Source organism: Arachis ipaensis, chromosome B10, assembly GCF_059453495.1.
Source record: "Arachis ipaensis isolate K30076 ecotype BB chromosome B10, ASM5945349v1, whole genome shotgun sequence".
NCBI lineage: Eukaryota > Viridiplantae > Streptophyta > Magnoliopsida > Fabales > Fabaceae > Arachis > Arachis ipaensis.
The window spans coordinates 43401281-43429062 of NC_142435.1; the positions used below are offsets into that span (position 1 = coordinate 43401281).

Sequence of the window (27782 nt, forward strand, 5' to 3'; positions counted from 1 at the left end):
GGCTCGAAGACCCAACCCGGCCCCGAACACTTTAAGGGCTAATTTGGGATGATTTCATCAGGTCTAGGGTCGGGTAAAGGTCTCAAAAATAGACCGGTCATTATTTCGGGTCGGGTCCGGGCCATGGCTCGGGTCACCCGAAATCGGCCCGGTGATCCGGTCATCATACACAATTGATATTTTGTGTATTAGTGATGGATGATGGCTATTCTTATGTGGAATTTAAGTATTGTAAACCTTAATATTTTGTGTAATTAGTTATTATAAGACTATAAGTTAATGTTTTATGTTTAAAATGCATAAGATTTTAGACTAATTAATGCATAATATTGTGTTATTTGTATTGATTTAAATATTTGGTGTTATTAGACAATATTAGTATTGATTATGATTATATTTTAATTTTAGAGAAACATTGATTTTTGTTATATTTTTCTAAGTAAATTTTATCATGTCAAATAATGGTTGGAGTCTTGAAAATTTGGATATTTTCACATGCTAGCTTATAAGAAGGTATCAAGGTAATGTAATGTTAATGGCCCAGTTTTCACCCAGATTTTATCCGGTATAATCGTAGCCCGAAAGTGTATAGGTTTCATCGGGTCTAGGGTTGGGTTCGAGTCTAATAAATAGGCTCGGTATATATTTTGGGCGGATTCTGGGTCACATCAAACCCGATTTTACCCAACCCATGCACACCCCTAGCTTCTACTGCAAAAGTGCATTTTGAGGAATTTAACCTCATTTTATGGTTCCTTATAGTAGAGAATACCTTGGAGAGGTCGGACAAGCATGTCGTCTATGGTCAAGCATGTCGGACAAGCTGTCATCTTTGGATTTAACCTCCCAGCTTCCCAGCGTCCTCTTTGGTCTTAACGAGCATGTCGTCCACGTATACCTCCATAAATTTTTCTATGTGAGCGGAGAACACTTTGTTCATTAATTGTTGGTATGTGGCCCCTGCGTTCTTTAATCCAAAAGGCATTACTATGTAGCAATAGTTAGCCTTTGGAGTTATGAATGAGGTCTTCTTTTGATCCGGTTTATACATCGAAATTTGATTGTATCCCGAGTAGGCATCCATAAAGGACAAATATCTATAGCCTGAGGCTAAGTCGACCATAGCATTAATGCTGGGGAATGGATAAGGATCCTTAGGGCAGGCTTTATTGAGATCGATATAATCAACACACATTTTGTACTTTCCGTTTTGTTTTTTCACCAACACAACGTTAGCTAACCATAGTGGATCTTTTACCTCCCTTATAAACCCTGCCTCCAGCAAGACTTGTATTTGTTCTTCTATGACCTGTGTCCGTTCTGTTCCGAGCTTCCTGCGCTTTTGTTGAACAGGTTGAGAGCTCGGATATACTGCAAGTTTATGGGACATCAAGTCGGGATTTATGCCGGGCATGTCAGAAGCTTTCTAGGCAAAGAGATCGGAGTTTTCCCTTAACAAGTCAACAAGTTGTTCCTTCAGGCTTCCTTCTAAGTTTGCCCTTATGCTCGTTGTCTTATCAGGATGGTTTGCAATTTGTACCTCTTCTATTTTACCCTCAGGTTGGGGCGCAATTCTTCACGAGTTCGGACCCCTCCTAACTCGATGGTGTTGACCTCTTTTCTTCCTGAATTGCCTTTCAAATTGAGGCTTTCATTGTAACATTTTCGTGCCAACTTTTGGTCCCTCTTTACAGTTGCGATCCCTTCTGCTGTGGAAAACTTCATGTAGAGGTGAGGAGTAGAAACAACAGCTGCCAATCAGTTCAAGGTAGTCTGGCCTATTAAGGCATTGTAGGCCAAGTTTACATCGACTACGATGTAGTCGATGCTTAGCGTTTTTGACCTAGTACCTTTTCCAAAAGTGGTATACAATGAGATGTAACCAAGAGGTTGGATTGGGGTATCTCCCAGTCCGAAGAGGCTGTCTGGGTATGTCTTTAGATCCTTTTCTTCTAACCCGAGCTTGTCAAAAGCGGGTTTGAACAAGATATCAGCCGAGATACCTTGATCTATCAAGGTTCTGTGGAGGTTAAGTGTTTGTCAGGATCATAGTTATCACCATAAGGTCGTCATGCCCAAGTAATATTCCTTGAGCATCTTCTTTAGTGAACGAAATAGTGGGCAAGTTGGTCATTTGACTATCTTTCCCGACTTGATATACCTCCTTGAGGTGTCTTTTTCGTGATAATTTCGATATTCCTCCTCCTCCTGCAAACCCCCGTTGATCATGTAAATATGTCGTTCTGGGGTATGAGGAGGACGTTTAGGTCGTCCTCCTTCCTCTTCTCGTCTTCTTTTTCTCGGGTCTTCCGATCTGTCGGCCAAGTATCTGTCAAGTAGGCTTTTTCTGGCCAACTTTTCTATGACATTCTTCAAGTCGTAGCATTCGTTGGTGGAATGTCCATAGAGCTTATGATACTCGCATTATTCTGTTCGACTTTCAGCTTTCTTGTGTTTAATCGGACAAGGAGGTAGAAGCTTCTCCGTATGGCATATTTCTCTATACACATCCACCAGGGAGACCCTTAAAGGAGTGTAGTTATGGTACTTTTGGGCTTTTCTATGTTCTGCTCCTCTCTCTTTTTGGGCTCCTTTTCCTTTTTCCGAGGGTAGTAGGGCAGGTTTGTCCGTAGAAAAGGTTCCCTAAGTCGGGAGTTTTCTTCTATGTTGATGTATTTTTCTGTCCTTTCTTGAACTTCGTTCAAAGAAGTCGGGTGTCGTTTGGATATTGACTGGAAAAATAGTCCTTCTCTGAGACCATTGACTAAGCCCATGATTACGGCTTCAGTGGGCAGATTTTGAATTTCTATGCAAGCCTTGTTGAACCTTTCCATATAGTCGCGAAGAGTCTCGCCAACTTCTTGCTTAACTCCCAACAAGCTCGGGGCATGCTTGGTTTTATCCTTTTAGATAGAGAATCTAGTTAAAAACTTTCTAGCAAGATCGTCGAAGCTGGTTATTGATTTGGGTGGCAAGTTATCGAACCACTTGATGGCCGCCTTCGTTAAATTAGTCGAGAAGTCCTTACAACGGGTGGCGTCAGAAGCGTCGACCAGGTACATTCTACTTTTGAAGTTATTGAGGTGGTGGCTTGGGTTAGATGTTCCGTCATAGAGATCCATGTCGGGGGATTTGAAATTCCTGGGAACTTTGGCCCTCGTGATCTCTTCTGTGAACGGATCTTTTCCTCTCAAGGGGTTTTCATCACGATCCGCCGGTCATTCCTATTTCGTAGATCAACTTCCAGCTTCCGAAGCTTTTGTTCTAGCTCCTTTTGTCATCTCACCTCTCTTTGTAACTCTCGTTCTGCTTTTCTTTGTCGTTCAACCTCGTGTTCGAGCTGTTCTAGTCGATCCCCCTGGCCATGAACTAGGTCCAGGATCTTGGTTGTATAAGGGCAGTCCTCATTCTCGGGATGGTGGATTTCAGAATGGATCCTCCTTGGGTGGGGATTTCCCGAAGTTCCTTTCCCGTAAAGCCCTTGAGGGTGTTATGGTGGAAGAGGAAGCACGATGGCCTGGCCTTCTGGCTGAGTTCTAGCTCAGATTTAGATGCCGTGTGGCCATCTTCATGTTGGTATTTCGCCATTGTCAGATGGTGAATTCTAAGTCCCCGCAACGGCGCTAATGTTTTGAGGGTTACCTGAAATAGTGTTTGTCCAGATCCCTTGGTATGGCAGCGTCCAACCTCTTTGGTACCCAGGTGTTGCCTGTCCGAGTTCTTCATGAGGAGGTAGGAAGTGATACCTGCAAGTGATTCTGATGCTTCAGTGTATTTATAGTAGAGTCAATAACCATTTTTTTTAGAGTAGTTCAATCTTTTCTGATGAATAACTGTTCCTTTTATCTTGAGAGTTTGTTAGGACTTATCTTATCACAGAAGATAAAGATTCCAGTCGAGATTCCTGGAGAAACCTACCTGTTTGAGCAAGATAGCCTAGCTCCCTTATGTGGGTGTCCGTCCTCTTTTAAGAGGTCGGGTATGCTGCTGTAGGCCATCTTTTTTATATGGATATTTTGTATTTGTTGGGCCTGACTTTTATTTATTGGGTCAGGATATGAACACATAGCATCAGAAATATTTCACCTCTCTTAATAGTCATATACGAGGCCACAATTGAAATTCCATTCACCAAAGAATTAATTACTTCAAATAACTCAAACATGGTATTTCTTAGGCCACACTAATTCCTAATATATTAATTAATATCTGTATCCTATCATACTAGAACTGAATTGAAACTCAAACTCTAGAAATTCGTTAACAAACATAAACACGTGCAAATACAATTACGAAGAAGCATTACCAATTAGGACAAACCAAAATAGAATATTAATAACAGATCAGAGCATGTGACCTGAGAAATAAGGACATATACCTGATTGGTGCGAGCACAATCAACCAAATCAGAGCCATCGAGGATGAGGAGGCAAGGGAGGAACGACGGTAACAAAGTGAGCTCGAAGGAACACGATAGTAACAAAGTGCTTGAAGACAGTGACGCTGGGGACAGAGTTTGCATAGACGAGAAGACGGCCGAGCAGGAACAATTCGTGACGGCAAGAAAAGATCTTCGAGCAAAGGTTTCATGGCAAGGAGAACAAGGCGAGTGGCAAAGACATTCGGCAGAGAGACAATACCCTCTATTTATCACAATGCCGGCAGCAATGGTACCCCCAGTCGAGGAGAGGAGTGGTGGGGCCTATTGCAATTCTGAGCCTCTGATAGGGTTTAGTTTAGGGTAGGTTTTGTTTGTGAGAGGGAAAGAGGGGGGAGGGGAGAGGTTGTTTTTGTTTTTTTTTTAATTAAATTAAAAACTGAATCTTTTTAAAAAATCGCCCGAGTTCAATCAGTTCACGAGTTAGCTGCCGGTTCATTCTGATTTTTTCCCTGGTGGTTTTTCACTTCAACCGAATTAGCTAGGAGATCGGTTCCTGGTCTCAATTGAACCAGCTGGTCCGGTTTGGTTTTCAAAACCATGGATGTTACTCCTATTGACTCCTTTTGTAATATATAATAGTAGTAGATAGTAGATATCACTCATCTTTGTGTTAATACTATCGAAGAAGCAAAGTTGCAATCCTTAATCCGAGGCTAAAATTGATAACATTCTTCAACAAAACCACAACTATACCACATAACCACAACCCACAGCCAAACACCAATTGCTACAACTTTTGATAACCATCTTAAGAACATCGTCAATATAGTAATGGTAAATTGGCTATATTCTTTAGTCAGATTGCTAAGCCTGTATCCATCTCAAACAAACACCAAGAGAACTACATCTTTCATCATTCTCAAAAAACAAAAATGTCTGTCTTCAAGTACCTGCGTATATGCCAATCTTTTTCCCACTCTGTTCTTTTGACGCCCTTTGCATCATTATGATCTCCTCAAGCCTCTTCTGGTGCGAATTGCTCTATTCTGGTTTGTGTCCGCAGGGATCTGAGGTATTTCTTCAGCAACATTTTCAGCACCTGAGCCTTCCTCCAAGCTTTTGTCAGTGCGGCGTGTTTGTATCAGATAATGTGCCACCGATTTGAAACCCAGTTTTGACACCTTATCATACCACCAATTATTTCCAAAACAATAAGATGAAACAAAGTGAAGATGGCACCACTTAAGAAGATTCTGAAATCAATAGCTATTATCACCTGCAATTATTTCCATCCTCTATAATAGAGAGAATAACACAGAAGGGAAGAGCACATTGTGCAGTAACTAACCTTGTGGTATATATTACCGGTGGGCATCCAACCATTTGCCTTACGGCACCGACTGCAGTTGCAGATTCCACGACAAGAAGGGCAAGTCCATTTGGGATTCTCAATGGCTTCTAACAAATTTTCACCATATCTATAGAGTAACACTAGAAAATAATTAGCATTAACCTTAACCGAACAATAGTGACTAACACAAGGATATGGCAAAAGCAGCATTTTCTTTCAAGTATTGAAATCGAAGCAATAAGAAAACTAATCGGCTCAATCTGAACCTCAGCTTAAGCAATGTTACCTTGTGTACAAGCAATCTCCACAAAGCTGCCCTTGAGATAACTCACATCTGTTGCAATTTGTGTGCTGACAAAGAGTTTTCTGCCTGCAACAAAACAAGGAAACAAGTATTACATGGAAGATTTGATGTGACAACTTTATGCATGAACCACAAAGAGGAAGTGGAACCTGAGTTCTTCTATCAAAACACATTTAAGATGATAAGAGGCATTCAAGTACTAATTGCGGCAGAAATAAACAGTTAAACTGCCAGACTCGGCATAAAGCTTTGATATAACAGCATCATAAGTGCATAACCCATGATGGCTCCGATCAAAATTCAAATAGAACATCTACTCTTATAAGATAGTTATGGCAAATGGACCAGGCATTGCAAACAGTATCTAATCAAGGGAAACATAAACCTATCGACATATAAGTAAGTATGCATCATGCATGCATGCATGTGTATCTTCTATCTTGTAACAAAAGTTTCAGAATGAAATAATGTCATGTAGGAATAGAAAATATTAAACCAGTCAAGGAAATCAAAGAGCAACATGAAGTAATAATCAATATAAGCCAGTAAACTACCTGCATTGATGGCATGTCTCCCCCCTGATTGAATCATACATACGGCTCCCATCTACATCACATCCATCTACACCCAGTTCCCAAATGGTATCAGAATCTCCCAGAAGCTTCTCCTGCTCTTCAGTGTAAAATTCTGGGTTTTCACCTTCAGGTATGAAAATCTCAATGTTGTCTTTGCTATCTTTACTTGATGAATCTCGCTTTTCTCTATCCTTTTCTTTATTTTCAGCATAGTTAACTGGTTCTAGGGTCATTATTCTGTAAATCCATGAAATATATATTTCCTTTTTTAAAAAGAATAGCTTTATCCACATCTTTGGAAAATCCAAAAACCATAAGAGTTAAATCGATGTTAAAAATTCCCATAGCTTTATCGTTGTAATGACATATACCCTATTTAAAAATGTGACAAAAATTAAAGTAATGAACTTTAACTACACGGAAGCAAAATCCATGAAAAAAGTGAGAATCTTTCAGCTTCCACTTCACCAAAACGACACACAAACATGGTATCAGTGAACAAAATGCGAAAAAAGAGTAGCAGTAAAAACAATGAGAAAACCTAGAAGAACGCCTTGACGGTAAGGCATTATCAATGTTTTTTTTGGGCCTGGGTTGAGGGTTTTGGTGTTGGGTTTTGAGCTTTTGAGAGAGTTTCAATAATCCAAGCATCTGCATTCGCTCTTGGTTCTCCTTCATCCTTTGGTCCCTAATGTGCTCGTACATTGAAGGTTCTTCATTTTTTCTGAGCCTTTTGGAAGAGCCTCTTCCTTCTCCTCCTCCTTCTTCTTCTTCTTCTTCTTCTTCTTCTTCTTCACTATCATTTTCAGTTTCAATGTCGACATCTTCAGTAGACACTTGTTCACTTTTCATGCTGCTGCGTGTGCGAGTGGCCATTCAGATTCTGGGGTGTTGAAAATGAAAATGAGGAGGGTAAAGAAATATTTTGGTCATCATATCCTTAACATTTAAAACCTTTCATTTCTTTTTTTTTTTTTTTACCAAAGATAAGATACTCGAATTCGCAACCTTTTAATTAAGTACAGAAAAACTAATGTCATTTGAACTATTTTCATTGTCTAAACAGAAAGACTAATGTCATTTAAGCTATTCTTATTGTCTAAAACCTTTTATTTTTGTGACAAATTTTAAATGAGTTTTATATTATTCTATAATTAAATTTGATACTGTTAAATTTGACCGTAATAATTAGTGAATTAGCTATTATGAATATTACATATTATTAATTAAATTATATCTGATGTTAGAAAACATAATTAAAATTTTATTGTAACACTTTTTTTTATATATTTTGCTTCTTATATAAAATCCTAAATCTTAGCAATTAATTATAAAAAAAAATTTACGTTAGTAATTGGTTGGGCTGTATTTGGATGCACTATAAAAACAAAACGAAGGATAATATCACATTTTATAATATGTTTGGTTAAGAAACAGGAACAAAATATACATCTTTATACATATTTTTTAGTTAAATTTTTGTATCAGCCTCCACTTAAGACATATACGTAGTATTTGTTTTGAGGTATTAGAACGAAAACTGAAGAATTGGAATTTAGTATTATGTTTGTTAGTTCAAAGACTGGTACTAAAATTTCAGTCTCTGTCTTCAAAATTTTAGTATTTTAATACTTCTAAAAAGTGATGACACAAGTGACTGAAATTTTTTACGACAGAAATTGAAATTTTAATAATATTTTATATCTAAAATATCCTCATTTCAATTAATTAATTTCAACTTTATCCTTATGCAAATTAAATTAAAATTTTATTCTTATTTCAATCTCTGTTTCCCATGAGACTTATTTCAGTTTTTGTCTCTCAGTCCCTATCTTTATCCCTAATATATTTTGTAAATACTAGAGCTTGCCCTTCCTTTATCAAAATCCTAGCTTCATCTTCTCTTTCATTCTGCAGCTGCGCAACCAACAAAGAAGAAGAAAAGTTCGTCCAATCTGGTGTCATTCCTTCTTATTATTCTTCTTTTTTCTCTTTCTCTTTTGTCTCTTTCCTATGCTTATTGGTATCGTAACTGGAGAAGCAAGAGTGAAGAAGATGAAAAGGCAAAAAAGATGAAAGAAGAGTATGAAAGTGGAGTAAAGAAAATAAATGGTTAAGAAGATGAAAGAAGGTGGATGTTACAATACTCCGGTATTGTTTGGAGTTTTAAAACTCCCTTACATTATTAATATTATAATTAATAATAATTTTATTTTAACCAATTTTTCTTTTTTGATATGGGCAAAGCCCAAGAAAAAAATCCAAACCCACCCGACCCAGATACAACAAGAAATCTAGACCGTGAATCAACTTCTTCTTCAGCCACTATGCTGAAGCAGAAAATAGGGCTGCCTCCCCAATAACCTCAAGGTTCAAAAACGCTGCCGCCCTGTCAGGAGTTCCAAGCCGCCGCCTGTCATTGCATGCAACTCTTCCAGGACGCCGCCAGTCCCTGGTCATTGTTGTGCCACTACAATACCTGGCACGCTTTCCTCTCTGGTCGTGATACTTCCATGGTCATCCAGTGTTTCGACAAGACACTGCTGATCGACTTCTCGCCGTCATAGGTTTAAACTTGGGTTCCATATCTGCCGTTTTGTATATCGAAGACCTGGTGAATCGGCGCTTGTTCCTCTTCTGACCTTCGTTGTTGTCCCGTCATAGGTGGCTTCGTCTGCGTGCTATTACTACTATAGGTAAATACTATCCTCTATGGTTTCACCTTGCTTTTGATTCACTGCAAAAATTTGAATGTTACCTTTTTTTATTTAAATAAAATGTAATAATTTTTCAATCGTCTGTCTGTTTTTTTATTTTTAAATATTGTTAAATCAAATTTTTTGCATTGCAATACCCATTTACTCGTTTTATACTTATTTTATTTTGGGATTTGGCAATTTGTCTTGGTTGATACTAGTTAGTATTTTACTAATAATGTATGTTAAGATTTTTTCTTGCTTGCAAATTGATGCTACTTTAAATGTGATATTGCTATTGATTTGTGGTTATTATATTGTCATATTTGTGATGTTGAATTTTATTCTACTAGTATGTAAATAAAAGTTAAAACTTAAAATAATTTTTAATTGTGATTATTGTTGTAAGCTATTGTGATGATATAATATTTATTCATGATCGCTAAAATTGTTAATTTGTTAATTGAATGGACCCAAAATTGTTTAAACTTTGCATTTTTTTAATCAAAATTTTGTACTCCTTTTTTTTTTGTTTGATTGCTTTTCTTTGAGTTTGAGACATGTGACTTTTTCTATAGTGAATTTTAGTCATTTGATAAAAAAATTTTGTCTGTAAAAATAATGTTATGTAGACTGATACGAACTTATTATTAAGTTTTGTTAATATTTTATGCCTAATTATCATTGTGTAGTGTTTAATTTATTAGGCAAAAAATAAATAACATACATATTTTGGTGTTGTTTGATTTATTCATTTGTAAGTCTAAATTTTGGAACTTTATCTGAAGACATTTTGTCTTATAGTACTTAGTACTCAGATCTTAATTTTTATTACGGTATTGTTTATTTTCAGATTATTTCCTTGCAAATGTCATTCATGGGAGAGGACGAGATAATGGATGAATGTGAGTATGAGCATGAGGATAGTATTTTTTATGATGAGAAGTATTCTGGTGATGAGTCATATTTAGATGAGTTGCAGTTGCAAGAGCAGGAAGAAGAGTTGGGTGATGAGTTAGACGGTGAGGAGATATTTGAAGAATTGACAGATTATGATTATGATGATGCATATGGATTGGATTCAATTGAGGATTTATTGAAACATGACTTTTTAAGTATTGGTGAGGTTGAAGTTGACAAGTTTCACTTTGGAACCCTACCCATTGCTTTTGAATTTTACAACAAATGTTTCAGTGCAAGAAAAGACAAAAACTAGAAGAACTCAAATGACAAGACTTACTTGCAGAGATTTGTGTGTTTTTGACAAGGATACCGATTAGAGAAGTGGTACACTTTGCCAAATAGAAAAAGGGAACCAAAGAATGAGACAAGAACTGGGTGCGAAGCACAATTCCAAGTCAAGTTTGTAAGGGTAAATGGAAGATGGCATGTGACCCGATTTTCAAATGTTCATAATCACAAACTATTGGAAGGACAGTTGAGTAGGTTATTGCCAGGTCATCGGAGTATGTCCAAAGCCGAAATTGCACTCATAAACAACATGCGCAAGTTGGGAATTAGCACATCCTAGGTTTATGCTTTGCTAGCAAGTCAAAGTGGCGGTTTTGACAAGTTGAACTATGGTCCTAAAGACATGTAAAATCAAATAGCTAAGGTGAGGTGTGAGATTCCAGAGGATGTGAGTAGAGTATTAAATTTTTTGAGGAGATGGCTGCAAAGGATAAATCTTTATACTACCAAGAGCTTCGGGCGACGGATGGAAGGTTATTAAATCTCTTTTGGTGTGATGGTTTATGTAGAGAGGAATATGAATTGTTTGGAGATGTTGTTGCGTTTGAGGCTACATACAACAAGAATAAATATAGGTTTAATTACTCTATTGGTCCCTATAGTTTTACCAAATTTTTAATTAGGTCCCTATGTTTTTTTTCTTTTTAATTGGGTCCCTACACTATTTTTAATTTTATAATTACGTCCTTTTCATGTTAAAAATGTTAAAATTAACATAATATTTTTACCAAAATACATGCGGTCAAAGATTTAATTAAGTTTTTAATTATAAATACCTTCAATTTACGAAAAAATTTTCAGTTAACTCTAATATTTTTTATACTAGGAATGACTTAATTACAAAATTAAAGCAGTATAGGGACTCAATTAAAAGGAAAAAAGTATAGGGACCTAATTAAAAATTTGGTAAAACTATAGAGATCAACAGAGTAATTAAACCATAAATATAAGTGTCCTTTTGTTGTGTTCACAGGTGTCAACCATCACAACCAAACTATTGTATTTGCTGCATGCATTGTAACAGATGAGACTGATGAGACTTATATATGGGTGTTGCAACAGTTTTTGGAGGCAATGAATGGTAGAGCCCCATCCTCTGTGATAACTGATGGGGCAAGGGCAATGAAGAATGCGATTGAGGAAGTATTCCCTGGTACTCACCACAGATTGTGTGTTTGGCATCTCCTGCGTAATGTAACGACAAATATGTGTAGTCCTCGTTTCACATCTAAGTTTAAGGATTGTATGTTAGAAGATTACGAAATTTCAGTGTTCCGTAGCAAGTGGAAAACATTGGTAGAGAAATTTGGGGTTGAGGAAAAGGAATGGCTAAATGAAATTTATGAGAAACGTCGATCATGGGCAACATGTTACATCCGAGGGAAGTTCTTTGCTGGATTTAGGACTACATCGCGCTGCGAGGGGTTGCATTCATTGATTGGAAAGGATACTAAGCCTCATTATGACTTGTCCGAGTTCATTGAGCACTTCCAACGAATGTTGGGCCATATGCGATTTAGGAAATTTTATGCTGAATATGAATCTGCTCTGGAGTTCCAGTTATGCAAACTTGTATTGAACCCCTTGAGATGTGTGCTGCTGATACTTGCACAAGGAAGGTATTCTTTTTATTTAGGTCTATTCTTGTTCGGTCGGGTGCAATGAGAGTCATGAATTACCAAAATGGAGACAATAGTGTAACTTATTATGTTTGTAAGTATGCCAAACCAACAAATGTGTGCGAGGTTGAGTGGGTGGATAATGGTAACGCAATCACTTGTTCATGCATGCGTATGGAATCATTCGGCATTCCCTGTGAACACATTATCTATGTATTGGTCCGTAGGGATGTGCGCGACATCCCTAAATGTCTAATTGTCTAGTGTTGCATAGATGGACTAAGAAAACAAAAGAATCTATGTCTGAGTCAAGTAGTTTTACTAGCGAATTACAAGCCAGCAGTCGACTTTGTATCCTCAATGAGTGTGCTAGGATGATGTCAGAGGTTGCATGTGCTACTACAGAGAGGTTCCATGAAGCAAGGGATCTTATGCTTGATCTTTATAGCTCATACAAAGTACATGATGAAGGGAACACGCCTTCGCAACCTGGACTGGGAGGTGGTGCCAATCCTAAAGGGCATAGTGGTCGGAAAAAGCCCCAACGTTGCAGCAATTGCAAGAAGCCTGGTTATAATAAAACTTCTTATTCAAAGCGCAATGAAAATCCTTTCAGTACACAAGGTAGTTCTGCCCCTCAAACTGATGTAAGTGGACAAAAATGATATATAATTTTTTATTCACTCATTTGATATTGGAACTGCTCCACAATGCTAATTTAAAGTGTCATTGATGTATAAAATTTTGATGGTTGTAGGTAAATTATGATGGTGAATGCATGGATAATATGGAATAAGAGTGGTGGTGAACCTTGGGATTAGATGTAGCTTTATTCATGATTAATTTTGAAAGTTGATTAGGGGAATATGCAATTACTATCTAAACTCTAAATTATTACTGTTTCTTTTGTTTGTTCTTAATGGTAGATTTTAATTTAGGGAAATCATTTAAGTTTTTATGGAAAAATTTATTATTATTATTATTATTATTATTATTATTATTATTATTATTATTATTATTATTTGATTAGGGGAATATGAAGTTACTATCTAAACTCTAAATTATTACTGTTTCTTTTGTTTATTCTTAATGGTAGATTTTAATTTAAGACAATCAATTAAGTTGTTATGGAAAGACTTATTATTATTATTATTATTATTATGAGAATTATATATGGAAAAGAGATCATGGATTTCTTTTTCTGGCTTTGCTTTGCTATTCGAGATCTATGCATTCTGCTGTTGTAGCTCACTCGAATGTGACTTGGCTTAGGAGTATGATATTTACAATTATGAAAAGGGTTGGCATATACAAGACTATTTGTCACTATCATGTATGATGTGCCAAATTTGGCTAAGTATGTATATAGATAGATAGATGATAATTTATTATAAAACCTGATATAATGTTGCATAAACTTGTTGCATGAAACTGATTTAACCGTATGAAATCAGCTGCAAAGTAAAATAAATAAACATATGCAAAATCCATGCAGAGAATTCCTACGAAAACCAAATAAGCATAAAATAAGAGCTGCATGATTTTATTCATATAATCATAGTTGGTAACATCAACTAATTACATTCATAATAGCGTATTGAAAATTGTGTTCTGTAACTATAAGCTATGTCCTTCTATACACATGACAAGTAAAATCGAATTTGGAGTTTCAATTTGCTAGACCTAAATCGGCAGCTAAATTACGATATCCATCCTAAATGTCCTCAACGTTGACCATATGTGATCAAGGACCTGCAGCATTTTGGAGAGCCTTCTCAAATTTTGCATCAATGTTCATTTTCAATTTCAAAAGCAGACGATCGACAATAACAATCCTGGACGATCGACAACAACAATCCTGGACATCCCAACCTTCTCCAAATCATTCTGAAGTTAGAGACAACAGATCCTAAACAATTACCAATAAAGAAGACAACAACAACAACAAACAATAAAACAATCACACACACATTATATAATAACAAATATGAGAACCAACCCTAACACAATCAAGTCTCTTTTATATTACCAAAGATAGAGCAGAAATAAAGAAATCAGAACAAAATCAAAAATGAAGAAACAAAGAATAAAGAAATAAATAGATATAGAAGTATACAACAAAAAAATGTGGACACTGGATAAGAGAATAAAGTTGGCAACCTTATCATTCTCTCTATCATGGCTATAAGCATTCAGCCATTAAGAGACATTGATTTTGAATTGTAGCGGAGTAGTTGCGGCATTGGTGGCCATGGCAAATCGGGAATACCGCACCGGCAGGGTACTAAAGGCGGCCGGTGTCAAAGAGCACAGCAGCGACAATTGGAGTTATGAAGAATCGCCGGGGAAGGAGAAGGTGTTGCCGGTTGGGCTTTAAGGGGAGTTGTTGGGGATGCAGACTATGAAACGAACAAGGTTTAAATAAAAAATACAAACAAAAATTCAAACATTACTCAACAGAAAGAAGAAGGAGAGAGATGCGCACCGTTGTTGTAGGGAGAAGAATCGGAAGCCATAGCTGTTCCCCCCTTCCCCCCCCCCCTTTTTTTTCTCACTTCCTAACCTATTTTCTTTGTGTGTGTTTGGATTACAGTTTGTAAACCAGAGTTTGCATAAAATTGATTTTGTAAAATTGATTTTGATGATAAGTTAGTTTGGGTTAACGTGATTTATGTTTGGTAATCTTTGTATTAAAATTGATTATAGTAAAATAAATGTTGTTTGAATTATACTACTCAAAATCACTTTTAGATGAAAAATTACTAAAATAGACATCAATTTTATATACCTACAAAATCAGAATACTATAAAAAATATTTATCATATAAATAAAATAAATATAATAAAAAATAAAAATATAAAAGAGAGTACTATAAATTTTATAATGTCACACAAAAAGAAAATATTCTATAATTTTTTTTAGTATCGTCAGTACTCTTTAATTTAGTATTATTTTAGACTATAAATTTTTATTATTTATGACTCTATTGTTACTTATAATTAATTTTTTATTTATTTTGTCATTTTTTTATAGGATCATAATTTATATTATTCAAAATTTTGATAATAAACGTAATATATAATAATTACAATTATAAATTTTACAAATTCAGAATAAAAAATAAAAAAATTAATACAAAACAAAAATAGAGTACATCAAAGAATAGAAAAAAATTATACAGATAAGAAATAATAAAAATTTCATAAAACAACATATATTATATGAACAAAAAAATACCATAAAACGTAAATAAAATTCATATGAATAAAATCAAATAAAAATAAAAAAATTTCATTTTGTTAGTGATTGAAATAAATCTGAACGATTTTGATGAAAAAAAATGGAACTAAAAAATTATGAAGAAGTAGGAAGAACTACAAAGAATGACCGTAAAGATAATAGTTACTAGTATCATTTTTATAGAAGAAAATAAAGGGTAGGGTTGGTAAAAAAGAAATATTTGAGCTTCTCTTAAACGTGAACGTAAAACGTGAAACGCAGAAGCTACAAATTTGAGCTTCTCCTAAACGTGGGTTCAGAGGCAGAATCAATTCTGCGTTCACAAAGATAAAAATGGCCAAACATAAGAGTGAAGCTTTCAAGAAACTCAAACGTGCTTCTCTCCGCCCCAACGTGTTTGCCAAACACACCCTTTATCCCTTCGTTTGGGCATTTGGGTTTTCTAGTTTGTCCAACAAACCTGAAATAAAAAAGAAAGGCTAAGCCGAAAATAAAAAAATTAACATTTAAAAATTTTCATAGATATCCAAATCTAATAAATATATTCTTCGAGAGGACTGCAGAAATAAAAAAATTAACATTTAGAAAAATTTTACTTTTAATAAAAAAAAGAAAATTCCATGTAATAGTTTTCTAGTATATAAGATCTATTTTATTAAAAAATAGTGCTAACTAATATTCCATATGAATAAAAAAACAATTGAATACTCATGTTATATGACGTAATATTAGAGAATACCGCCAAAATATGTTAAATTGTTATATTATTTATAAAACATGAATAAAACTATATAAGTAGTTTACATGAAAAAATATTTCATTCGTACTCATCAATTATATATATACATATTGATAAAAGTAGAATTTTAATATTAGTGAGACCAAAATTACTCTTTATAATTATTCTTAGGTCGTCATAAAATGCATTATGAAATAATCTAAAATTAAATATTCCAGTATTTTATTTTTTTAGAACTATAATTAAAAACAGTTTAATTATAAGTTTTTCGTTAACATAAAACTCCAATCATAAATTTTGTAAACTGTATTGAATTTATTAAAAATGTAATAGAATTACAAGATTTAATAAGTTAACTAAATCTTTATCATAAATAATATACTAGGATATATAAATAAGTTATTTGAAAAACAAACCTAAAGATAGCAATTTAATAATCATATAAATATAAAGATGTTGAGATTTGTGGATGGAACATGGCCATAAATAATATACTACCTGTTTCGAGGGTTATCTGAAACTGGAGGTCGATCTCGGTTGAGATCCTCTATACGGATCGGTACCGACGTGTCCGGCTGGTAGGAGACGACTGGAGCTGTCGTGTCCGACTTGTTGGACTGGTTGTACTGCTGATCCTTCGTCACCGGAGGGTGGGGGTACCTGCAAGAGACTCCGATGCTTAAGTTAGCATGGGTATTAAACAGGTTTTATGTAGAATCAGAGTATGAGTTATACCTGGGTGCTCCAGTATATTTATAGTAGTTGTAGAGTGACCTTTCTAGATAAGATAAGTTAGTTATCTTATCTTATCTTTATCTTTGAGTTGAGGTCAGCTTATCTTCAAGGGAACCGCCCTTATCTCTATAGGCTTGGACGGCCTTTGGATTTGGGTCGTGTTCCTCTACTTGGGCCCTTTATGGGCTTTCCTGTCGATTTGGCCGAGTTCTTTAAGAAGAAGTCGGTCCGCTTGACCTGAAGAGGTCGGTCGCTTTGTCGTTAATCATCCCAGGTCGGATAGCTCGACCCAGGGTATGAACAGTGCCCCTGCTTGAGGTTGGTCTTTTTTGTCGAGGTTGAGTCCTTAACTTCGGTCCTTCTTGTAGCGAAGCCGAACTCAAGCATTTTATCGACTCCTTTTTGTAGCAGCTTTTGAATGTAGAACGTTTTTTCCTATATAAGCGCGCTCTTTTGTATTAGCGCTTTTTTGGGAATGCAAGCGGTTTTAATATCCGCATTTAATTGGCATTTAATTGCCCCGTTTTCCCTAACTTCTCTATTTTTGAATTTTGCATTCAAGAAACGGTTTCTCTCCTTCGCCCTTTTCGTAACTTCTTCGCACTTATTCATTTTCTGCCTTTCACCCACATTTCAACTTTTCTTGCGACGTCGCTTGGTGATTTTTCTGAAGCTTCTGTTTTTGCCCGGCGTTTTTGTGGTTTTGCGTTTCTTTCTGTGATACTGCTTTTGTTCGTGCTTTTTTGCTCGTGAGAGGGCAATTCCCGATTTCGTCTTCCATCCTCAATTTCCCTGAAGCTTGCTACTTTTTCCAGGTTGGTACTAGCTTTCTTGCTTCTTTCATAGCTTCGTCTTTAGTTTTTTAGTGAAGCTTTGATTTTGCATGTTGGAAAGTTTGAATCTTTTTCGTGGTCTTGTATTCGCTTGTCACTGTAATGTGTTTTTCCTGACTTTTCTTTTACGCATTCTCTTGGCATTTCCGTCGAGGCTTTCTAGGGTTTTGTTGTTGCTTCTGGTTGTTTTTCCTGTCTGATATCGATAGAGAATTTGCATCTGTTCCTCGCTTTGTTTGGAGATTTCTTTTTGATTCTGACAAAGTTTTGCACCTTTTGATGATTTCTATTTGGCGTGTTCGGTGTTAGTGCTTGCTCCTTGCTGATGATTTTTTGCTTGATTTCGAAAAAGTTTGCGCCTTTGCTGTTTTTCCGCCGATAAACTGTAGGAGGATGGACCTTTTGCATTTTTTGCTTCCCTTGTTTTTTGGATTTTACTTTGATGAGTGCCGGGATGTCGGTTGTAGAAATAACTTAAAGACTTTGCTTTGTTTACTGCCTCCAAGGGATGCCCCAAGACCTTTGTCTTAAGTCTTGGGGTTTGCCCTTTTTGTTTATTCATCCGTCGAGATGTTTTGCCCTCTGTCCGAGATGTTTTTGAGTAATCCATTCTTCTTTTTTTTTGTAGGATTTAGTTGACCTCATGTCTTCCCGAAATAACGTTGTAGAGATGCCTTCCCAGGTTCCCGCGGGTATGGCCGATTGGGTGGACTCCATGGTTCTCATGTGTGTCTCGTTGGTTGATTCTGAATTTTGTGCTCAGCTTAGGCAGTTTCACAGTGTCTGTAGTAATTCTGGTAATGAGAAGAACTATGAACTTGTCCCCCCCTCTTCTGACGAGAGAGTCTGCTTTTCAACTCGGGTTGTTGATGGTCGCCCTTTCTTTTATGTTTATGATTTTTTCTTTGGTCAGCTGGGTATCACCCTTCCTTTTACCAAATTTGAAACCGACCTGTTATGGTCTTGTAATGTTGCCCCTTCTCAACTTCACCCCAATTCCTGGGGTTTCATTAAAATTTTCCAATTGCTGTGCAATGGCTTTGGTATTCCTGCTTCCCAGTCTCTCTTTTTCTATCTGTTTGTCTTGACTAAGCCCGGTGTGGTAAAAAAGAAGTCAACTTGGGTCTCCTTTCGTTCTACCCAGGGAAAGAAGGTTTTCTCCATGTTTGACGAGTCGTTCCGTGATTTTAAAAACTACTTTTTCAAGGTTCGAGCTGTTGAAGGAGCTCGGTCCTTTTTTCTGGATGAAAATGACGAACCTGCTTTTTCCTTGGAATGGCAAAAAGATGTAAGGGTCTCCAGGTATTCGTGGGAGATGTTGGATGATGTTGAGCGAGCCTTTGTGACTATCCTAGAAGAACGCTGGGGTCAAGCTCCCCATCTCGACACAAAGAAATTTCTAACCAATCCTTCTCTTCTTCAAACTGAACTGGGTATCTTTGCGTATTCTTTATTATCCGTGTATGTTGCTTGTAGCTGTCTTTCCGACTTGTCTGACTTGTAACTGATTTTCTATTTTATTTGCAAAGGCAATGAAGAATAGTGAATACATGAAAGCTTTTAAGAGGGCGCAGAGGGCGACTGCTGCCAGAAATGCTGCTGCCAAGGCAGCTGGGGAGGGATCCTCCCAAGTGCGCGAGAAGCCATCAGTGCAGAGTTTCGCCGGGGTGAAGAAAGTGATCCCTACACCCCGAGTTCGTTTGGTAGATCCTCACATTACCTCTGCTGCTCCTCTCAATAAAAAATAAAAGACTGCTGAACCCTTTGACCTCGATGCTCCTGATTTTAATGCTATTGAATTCGTGGATCAACAAATCGGTCCCTACGGCGCTCTCTCCATGGACGATGTGTCCATCCTCCATCACTTGGAATTTATGGCCCGAAATCATGTGAAGATGGCGTATATGTCGGCTGCCATATATCGGACTGCTCAGAATCTCCCTCTCCACACTACTAAAGCGTTTATGGAGGAGGCGAAATAAGAGTTTGATCGGATGAAGGAGTTAAAGGAGGAGCTTGAGACGAAGGTAGCCAAGTTGGAGAAGGACTTGAAGAATGAGGAGGCGAGTTCTCATTCATTGGCGGCTTCTTTGAGGTTGGCTGAGGACGCAGTCCTGATGTACAAGGAGAGTTACCTTTCATCTTATCGGGAGGTGATGCGCTTGAGCGGGGAGCTTGACAGTGTTCGAGAAGATTATGCTGAGCTCCAAAGTCATCTCGTTGGCAGCGTGACTGCTGCTTATGAGAACTTGAGGAAGCAAGTTCAGGTCATTGCTCCCGAAGCCGACCTCACCCTTTTTAGCCTGGATAATATAGTCAGGGATGGCAAGATTGTCCCTGATGATGAGGGTGATGATGATGATGTTGTTCCTCCCCCTGTGTCTTCTACCAAAGTGCCGACCTCTTCGGTTCCTCCTGCTGTGCCCGACTCGGATTGTCAGATCCTGAATCGGGAGGATGGAACTGTGGATGCTGTGCCGATTCAGACTCGCCCTCCTTCTTCTTGTCCTGATGCTGCCGAGAAGGCTCTCGATGCTTGTTGATCTCTTCTTAAAAATTTGTGTAGTTGGCCCGGCTTGTGGGCTCTTTTAGAACTTTTTTATTTATTTACTGACGCTTCTTAGTTGCTTGTCTAGCAACTTTTTATTTTGAAAAATAAAAGATAACTTATTATCTCTTTGTGGTAGGTTTTGGTGGCCTTCGAGGCCTTATAACTTTATAGAGTAGAAGCAGTTGTTTGACTTGACATCTTTTTTGTTTTTCTATTGATGTTCGAAATCATGCTGCTCGACCTCCTTGGATTACTTTGCTTTATTTGCTTGTATCTTGGATCCTTTGAGGCTGTGATTGTATAGATCCAACTTGTTACTCGGTTTTCTGTATTTGTGACCGATTCCTTTGCGTTGGTCCCCTTCTAAGTTATTTTCGTAGTCCTCTTTTTTGGATCTTTGTCAGATCTCTTTCAGGGGCTATTTTGATAACTTTTTAGTAGTAGGAGTCCGACTTGGTTGTATCGGTCTCCTTTAAGTTATTTTTTGTAGTCCTCTTTCTTGGATCTTTGTCAGATCTCTTTCAAGGACTACTTTGATAACTTTTTAGTAGTAGGAGTCCGACTTGGTTATGTCGGTCTCCCTTAAGTTATTTTTTGTAGTCCTCTTTCTTGGATCTTTGTCAGATCTCTTTCAGGGACTACTTTGATAACTTTTTGGTAGTAGGAGTCTGACTTGGTTATGTCGGTTTCCCTTAAGTTATTTTTTGTAGTCCTCTTTCTTGGATCTTTGTCAGATCTCTTTCAGGGACTACTTTGATAACTTTTTGGTAGTAGGAGTCCGACGACTTGGTTATGTCGGTCTCCCTTAAGTTATTTTTGTAGTCCTCTTTCTTGGATCTTTGTCAGATCTCTTTCAGGGACTACTTTGATAACTTTTTGGTAGTAGGAGTCCGACTTGGTTATGTCGGTCTCCCTTAAGTTATTTTTTGTAGTCCTCTTTCTTGGATCTTTGTCAGATCTCTTTCAGGGACTACTTTAATAACTTTTCATTTTGGGCTGACTTTGTTATGTCGGGCCCTTCTAAGTTAAAGTAATCCTCTTTAATAGGGTTGGCCAGACCTCTTTCCAGGGTTTACTTATAACTTGGTTTGACTTGGTTCGACTTCTTAATGTTCGACCAGTCTCTAAGTTATTCTTTTAGCGATCCGTAAGACCTCGTCAGGTTCTTTTTTAGATCACTTTCGATAACTTCTTACATTATTCTGTGTTCATCTTTGCCGATTTGTAGAAAGTGGTTGTCATCTCTAGATCGTCCTTTGGGTGAATCGCATTTTCACCTTTATCAGACGGTTGTCTTTATCGTGATCGTGCAGTGAAATTCTTTTTCACTTTCTGCCGATCTGTTGCTTTATAATCGGACGATGAATGCTTCAGATTAATGCATCTTGAAATCTTTGTAGAATATCTAGAATATATTTTATTTAAAGGAAAAGTGCAAATAGATACATATGGAATTGTCTGAGTCTCAACTTGGTGCCTCATTAAAAAACCTTTTCAGGAAAAAGAGTGCATCCAATGATGAGATCTTTTATCTCTTCTTAACTGTAGTACCTTCTTAGGTTGCAAGCGTGCCACGACCTGGGAAGCTCTCGTCCATCGAGTTCAGACAGTCTGTAGTAGCCCTTTCCAAGTACTTCTACAACTCGGTAGGGTCCTTTTCAGTTTGCTGCCAGCTTTCCTTCTCCTGGTCGAGTTGTTCCGATATCATTTCGGATTAGGATGAGATTATTCTCTGCAAAACTTCTTGGCACTACCTTTTGATTATTTCTGGAAGCCATTCGGTGCTTTAGAGCTTCTTCCCTGATCCGAGCTCTTTCCTGGAGTTCGGGTAACAAGTCGAGCTCTTCTCTCTGAAGTTGGGAGTTTGCTCCCTCATTGTAGTGAACTACTCTGGGCGACCCTTCCTCAATCTCTACTGGAATCATCGCCTCTATTCCGTATGCTAATCGAAAGGGGGATTCCTTCGTGGTAGAATGTGGCGTTGTTCGATATGCCTATAGGACCTATGGAAGCTCTTCTGCCCAGGCTCCCTTTGCATCTTGTAATCTCCGTTTTAATCCGGCCAGTATGACTTTGTTAGCAGCTTCGGCCTGTCCGTTGGCTTGTGGGTGTTCAACGGAGGTGTACTGGTGCTTTATATTCAAGTCGGCTACTAGTCTTCTGAAGCCTGCATCTGTGAATTGAGTGCCATTGTCTGTGGTTATTGAATATGGAACCCCGAACCTCGTGACAATGTTTCTATATAAGAATTTCTGGCTTCTTTGAGCGGTGGCATTGGCTAGGGGCTCTGCCTCGATCCACTTTGTAAAGTAATCTACCCCTACTATGAGGAATTTAACTTGTCCTGATCCCTGTGGGAAGGGGCCGAGAAGATCGAGTACCCATTTTGCAAACGGCCAAGGCGAGGTCACGCTGATGAGCTCTTCTGGCGGGGCGATGTGAAAGTTGGCATGTTTCTGACATGGTGGGCATGTCTTTACAAATTCTGTGGCTTCTTTCTGTAGAGTTGGCCAATAAAATCCCGCCCGGAGTACTTTTTTGGCGAGAGCTCGTGCTCCGAGATGATTGCCACAAATACCGCCGTGTATTTCTTCTAGCACTTCCCTTGTGTTGGAGGTCGGCACGCATTTTAGTAAAGGTGTTGAGATTCCTCTTTTGTACAGGATGTTGTTTATGATGGTGTAGTACTGTGCCTCCCTTTTTAACCTCTTTGCCTCCTTTTCTTCTGTGGGGAGCGTTCCTGTTTTGAGGTAGTTGGTTATAGGGGTCATCCATCCTTGGTCCTGATTTGTTATAGTCAGGACTTTTTCCTCTTCCAAGATTGACGGGTTCTGCAACATTTCCTGGATGAGGCTTCTATTGTTACCCCCTGGTTTGGTGTTGGCTAGTTTTGAGAGTGCATCAGCTCGGGCATTTTGTTCGCGGGGTATGTGGCAGATCTTATACTCCCCGATTTGTCCGAGCTGTTCTTTGGTTTTATTCAAATACTTTTTCATGGTGGGATCTTTGGCTTGGTAGCTCCCTGTTATTTGTGATGTAACCACTTGTGAATCGCTGTAAATGTTGAGTTTTTGAGCTCCGACCTCTTTAGCCAGCTTCAAACCAGCTAATAATGCTTCATATTCCGTCTGGTTGTTTGAGGCCGGGAACCCGAACTTGAGGGAGAGCTCAACTTGGGTTCCTTGGTTGCTTTCTATTATCACACCTGCGCCACTTCCAGTTTTATTTGAAGAACCATCCACGTAAAGGTTCCATTCTGTGGGGGTTTCTAGGGCATCTGTGAATTCTGCGATAAAGTCGGCCAGATATTGTGATTTGATTGCCGTCCGAGCTTCATATTGGAGATCGAACTCTGACAACTCGACTGCCCATTGTAGAATTCTGCCTGCTAGATCTGTTTTCTGCAATATTCCTTTTATGGGCTGGTTAGTTCGAACCTTAATGGTGTGAGCCTGGAAGTACGGGCGGAGTCGTCGAGATGTTAGGATAAGAGTATAGGCAAATTTTTCTATTTTCTAGTAGTTCAGCTCGGATCCCTGTAGTGCCTTGCTAATGAAGTAGATAGGTTGTTGCCCATTTTCGTCTTCTCTGACTAGTGGCGAGGCTATTGCCCGGTTCCCTACTGCGAGATACAATATGAGCGGTTCTTCTTCTCGTGGTCGGGATAGGATAGGTGGCCGTCCTAAGAACTCCTTGAAGTCTTGGAAGGCTTGCTCACATTCTGTTGTCCATTCGAACTGTTTTCCCTTTCTTAACGTAGCATAGAAGGGGAGGGATTTTATCGCAGATCCTGCTAAGAATCGGGATAGGGCGGCCAATCTCCCGTTGAGTTGTTGTACTTCTTTGACACAGGTTGGGCTCTTCATGTTGAGTATGGCTTGACATTTGTCTGGATTTGCTTCAATTCCCCTTTGTGTGAGCATAAAACCTAAGAATTTGCCTGCTTCTACTGCGAAGGTGCATTTTGCGGGATTGAGTCACATGTCGTGCTTCCTTATGGTGTCGAATACTCGAGCCAGGTCGGATAATAATGTGTCTTCGCTTTGTGTCTTTATCAACATGTCATCCACATAAACTTCCATTATTTTTCCGATGTGATCTGAGAAGAATTTATTCATTATCCTTTGATAAGTAGCTCCTGCGTTCTTGAGACAGAAAGGCATCACGATGTAGCAGTAGTTTGCCTTTGGTGTTAAGAACGAGGTCTTTTCCTGATCTGATGGATACATGGGGATTTGGTTGTATCTCGAGTATGCGTCCATAAATGAGAGGTATCTGTATCCGGAGGAAGCATCTACTAGAGCGTCGATGTTTGGGAGTGGGTATGGATCTTTTGGGCAGGCTTTGTTGAGATCGGTGTAATTGGTGCACATTCGCCACTTCCCGTTTGATTTTTTCACCAAGACGACGTTGGCTAGCCATAGTGGGTACTTGACTTCTCTTATAAATCCTGCCTCCAGTAGTGCTTGTACTTGTTCTTCCACAGCTTTGGATCGTTCTGGCTCGAGTTTCCTTCGTCTCTGCTGCACCAGCCGAGATCCTGGGTAGACCGCCAACTTATGGCATATTAGCTTAGGGTCTATGCCTGGCATGTCCGCGGCTTTTCATGCGAAGAGATCGACATTATCTCGTAAGAATTGTATCAGTAATTCTTTTGAGTCTCCTCTGAGGATCGTGCCAATATTGGTCGTTTTGTCCGAGGTGTCTCCGATTTGAATCTTCTTTATCTCGCCTTCTGGTTGCGGACGGAGTTCTTCTCGTCGCTGGACTTTGCCCAGTTCGATTGTATGAAACTCTTCTCCCCTGCCTCTAAGGTTTAGACTTTCGTTATAACAGCGGCGTGCCATCTTTTGATCTGCTTTTATCGTGGCTATCCCCTCTGTGGTTGGGAATTTCATGCATAGATGTGGAGTTGAGACTATTGCGCCGAGTTGATTAAGTGTTGTCCGACCTATTAGAGCATTGTAGGCTGAACTTACGTCGACCACGATGTAGCCTATCTTGAGAGTCCGAGATTGGCTCCCTTTTTCGAAGGTTGTGTGTAGCGATATGTATCCCAGTGGTTGTACTGGGGTATCTCCTAATCCGAACAGACTGTTCGGGTATGCTCTAAGCTCCTTTTCGTCTAAGCCGAGTTTGTCGAAGGCTGTTTTGAATAAGATGTCGGCAGAACTCCCTTGGTCCACTAATGTGCGATGCAGATTGGCGTTTGCCAGTATGACAGTAATGACCGTGGGATCATCGTGTCCCGAGATGATGCCAGATGCGTCCTCTTTAGTGAATGTTATCGCAGGGATGTCGGATGCTTCTTCCTTTCCCTCGACCTAATATACTTCTTTGAGATATCTTTTTCGAGATGATTTGGAGATCCCTCCTCCTGCAAATCCGCCGTGTATCATGTGGACGTGTCTTTCTGGTGTCCGAGGTGATCGTTCAGTTCGTCCGTCATCCTCGTCCCTTCGTCTTTTTCTTTGGTCATCATCTCGGGTAGCCAGAAATCGATCTAATCTTCCTTCTCTCACCAATTTTTCTATGATATTCTTTAAGTCGAAGCACTCGTTGGTGGAGTGCCCTCGAACTCGATGGTATTCACAATATTCCTTCCAGTTTCCCCCTCCCCTTTTGCCTTTGAGTGGTCGCGCCGGGGGATTTTCTCTGTATGGCAGACTTCTTTGTACACGTCGACCAGGGATGCCCTGAGAGGAGTGTAATTATGGTATTTTTTTATTTTCTCCCCCTGTCGATCTTCTTTCTTTTTGGATTCCTTGTCTTTATCTCGGTAGGGGTTCCCAGATTTTGAGGTTTCTCCCAACCGAGCGTTTTCTTCCATGTTGATGTATTTTTCTGCTCGCTCCTGTACTTCGTCTAATGAGGTAGGGTACTTCTTTGATATAGATTGGCTAAATGGTCCCTCTCGTAGGCCATTGATGAGTCCCATGATGGCGGCCTCTATTGGTAAGCTTTGTATGTCCATGCATGTTTTGTTGAATCTTTCCATGTAGTTGCGGAGGCTCTCCCGATCTCCTTGTTTGATCCGCAGTAGACTGGGGGCGTGCTTGGCTTTATCTTTCTGGATGGAGAATCTGGCCAGGAACTTTTTGGCCAGGTCGTCGAAGTTTGAGATAGACTTTGGAGGTAAGTTGTCGAACCATCGGATTGCTGTCTTCGTGAGAGTTGTTGGGAAAGCTTTGCAGCGAACGGCGTCTGAGGCGTCGATAAGGTACATTCTGCTTCTGAAATTGCTGAGATGGTAGTTGGAATCTGTGGTACCGTCATATAAAATCATATCTGGGAGTTTGAAGTCCTTTGGGATTTTGGTTTTCATGATCTCCCTGGTGAATGGATCCTGTTCTTTACGTGAGCTTTCCTCATGAGTGATCCGAGGGGCCTTTGATTTGAGATCAGCTTCTAATTGCTGTAATTTTTCTTCCAATTCTCGACGTCGCCGTATCTCTCTTTGTAGATCCTTCTCGATTTCTCGTTGTTGTTGGGTTTCTTTTTCATATTGCTTCAAGCGATCTTGTAGTGCTCTATTACTCCCGGGTTTGCTGGATTTTTATCTCCGTTGGATTTCGGGGTGTCTTTTAGTGGGGTGTCCGCGTTTTTGTGCGGCGTTCTATTTTCTAGATCTGAATCGTGATCGTTGTCATGGTCGTCCGCCATGGTGTTGGGATGACTTCCAGGTCCCCGGCAACGGCGCCAATGTTCCGAGGGTTACCTGAAACTGGAGGTCGATCTCGGTTGAGATCCTCTGTATGGATCGGTACCGACGTGTCCGGCTGGTAGGAGATGACCGGAGCTGTCGTGTCTGACTTGTTGGACTGGTTGTACTGCTGATCCTTCGTCACCGGAGGGTGGGGGGTACCTGCAAGAGACTCCGATGCTTAAGTTAGCATGGGTATTAAACAGGTTTTATGTAGAATCAGAGTATGAGTTATACCTGGGTGCTCCAGTGTATTTATAGTAGTTGTAGAGTGACCTTTCTAGATAAGATAAGTTAGTTATCTTATCTTATCTTTATCTTTGAGTTGAGGTCAGCTTATCTTCAAGGGAACCGCCCTTATCTCTATAGGCTTGGACGGCCTTTGGATTTGGGTCGTGTTCCTCTACTTGGGCCCTTTATGGGCTTTCCTGTCGATTTGGCCGAGTTCTTTAAGAAGAAGTCGGTCCGCTTGACCTGAAGAGGTCGGTCGCTTTGTCGTTAATCATCCCAGGTCGGATAGCTCGACCCAGGGTATGAAAAGAAGATAAATAATATTCTTTTGAGTTAATTTTTAAAAAAGAACACTAATTTCGTTTAAATCTGAGAATTGATCATTCTAACGAATATCTAATATAAAATTTTTAAATTGACGATTAAGTACCAAAAGTTGAGTAAAAAATTATTGTGGGGTCAAATTTAATAATCTAATGGGGACAAATAAATATTATTATCATATACTACTCAAAAAAATTCTAAATCGTAGTGGGGGCGCTTGCCCCCATAACACTGCACTTGGATCCGTC

General features: G+C 38.8%; 2 protein-coding genes across 3 annotated transcripts; both read right to left on the minus strand.

Annotated features, from left to right (window-relative positions):
- Positions 1 to 838: 838 nt before the first annotated feature.
- On the minus strand, positions 839 to 3122 carry LOC107620566 (uncharacterized). Its single transcript, XM_016322703.1, has 4 exons — positions 2932 to 3122; positions 1851 to 2020; positions 1555 to 1751; positions 839 to 1426 (listed from the first exon to the last, which is right to left on the minus strand). The coding sequence occupies exons 1-4, from the start codon at positions 3120 to 3122 to the stop codon at positions 839 to 841; spliced, it is 1146 nt and encodes a 381-aa protein (XP_016178189.1).
- A 1952-nt stretch (positions 3123 to 5074) lies between these two features.
- Positions 5075 to 7571, minus strand: LOC107622872 (uncharacterized). 2 transcript variants are annotated; one of them, XM_016324933.3, is made up of 5 exons: positions 7153 to 7571; positions 6591 to 6848; positions 6019 to 6102; positions 5730 to 5859; positions 5075 to 5562 (listed from the first exon to the last, which is right to left on the minus strand). In XM_016324933.3, the coding sequence occupies exons 1-5, from the start codon at positions 7485 to 7487 to the stop codon at positions 5386 to 5388; spliced, it is 984 nt and encodes a 327-aa protein (XP_016180419.1). In that variant the 5' UTR covers positions 7488 to 7571; the 3' UTR covers positions 5075 to 5385. The 2 variants fall into 2 exon arrangements, with proteins under 2 accessions (XP_016180419.1, XP_020969139.1); XM_021113480.2 differs by having other exon boundaries at positions 5075 to 5657; positions 7153 to 7533.
- Positions 7572 to 27782: the final 20211 nt, after the last annotated feature.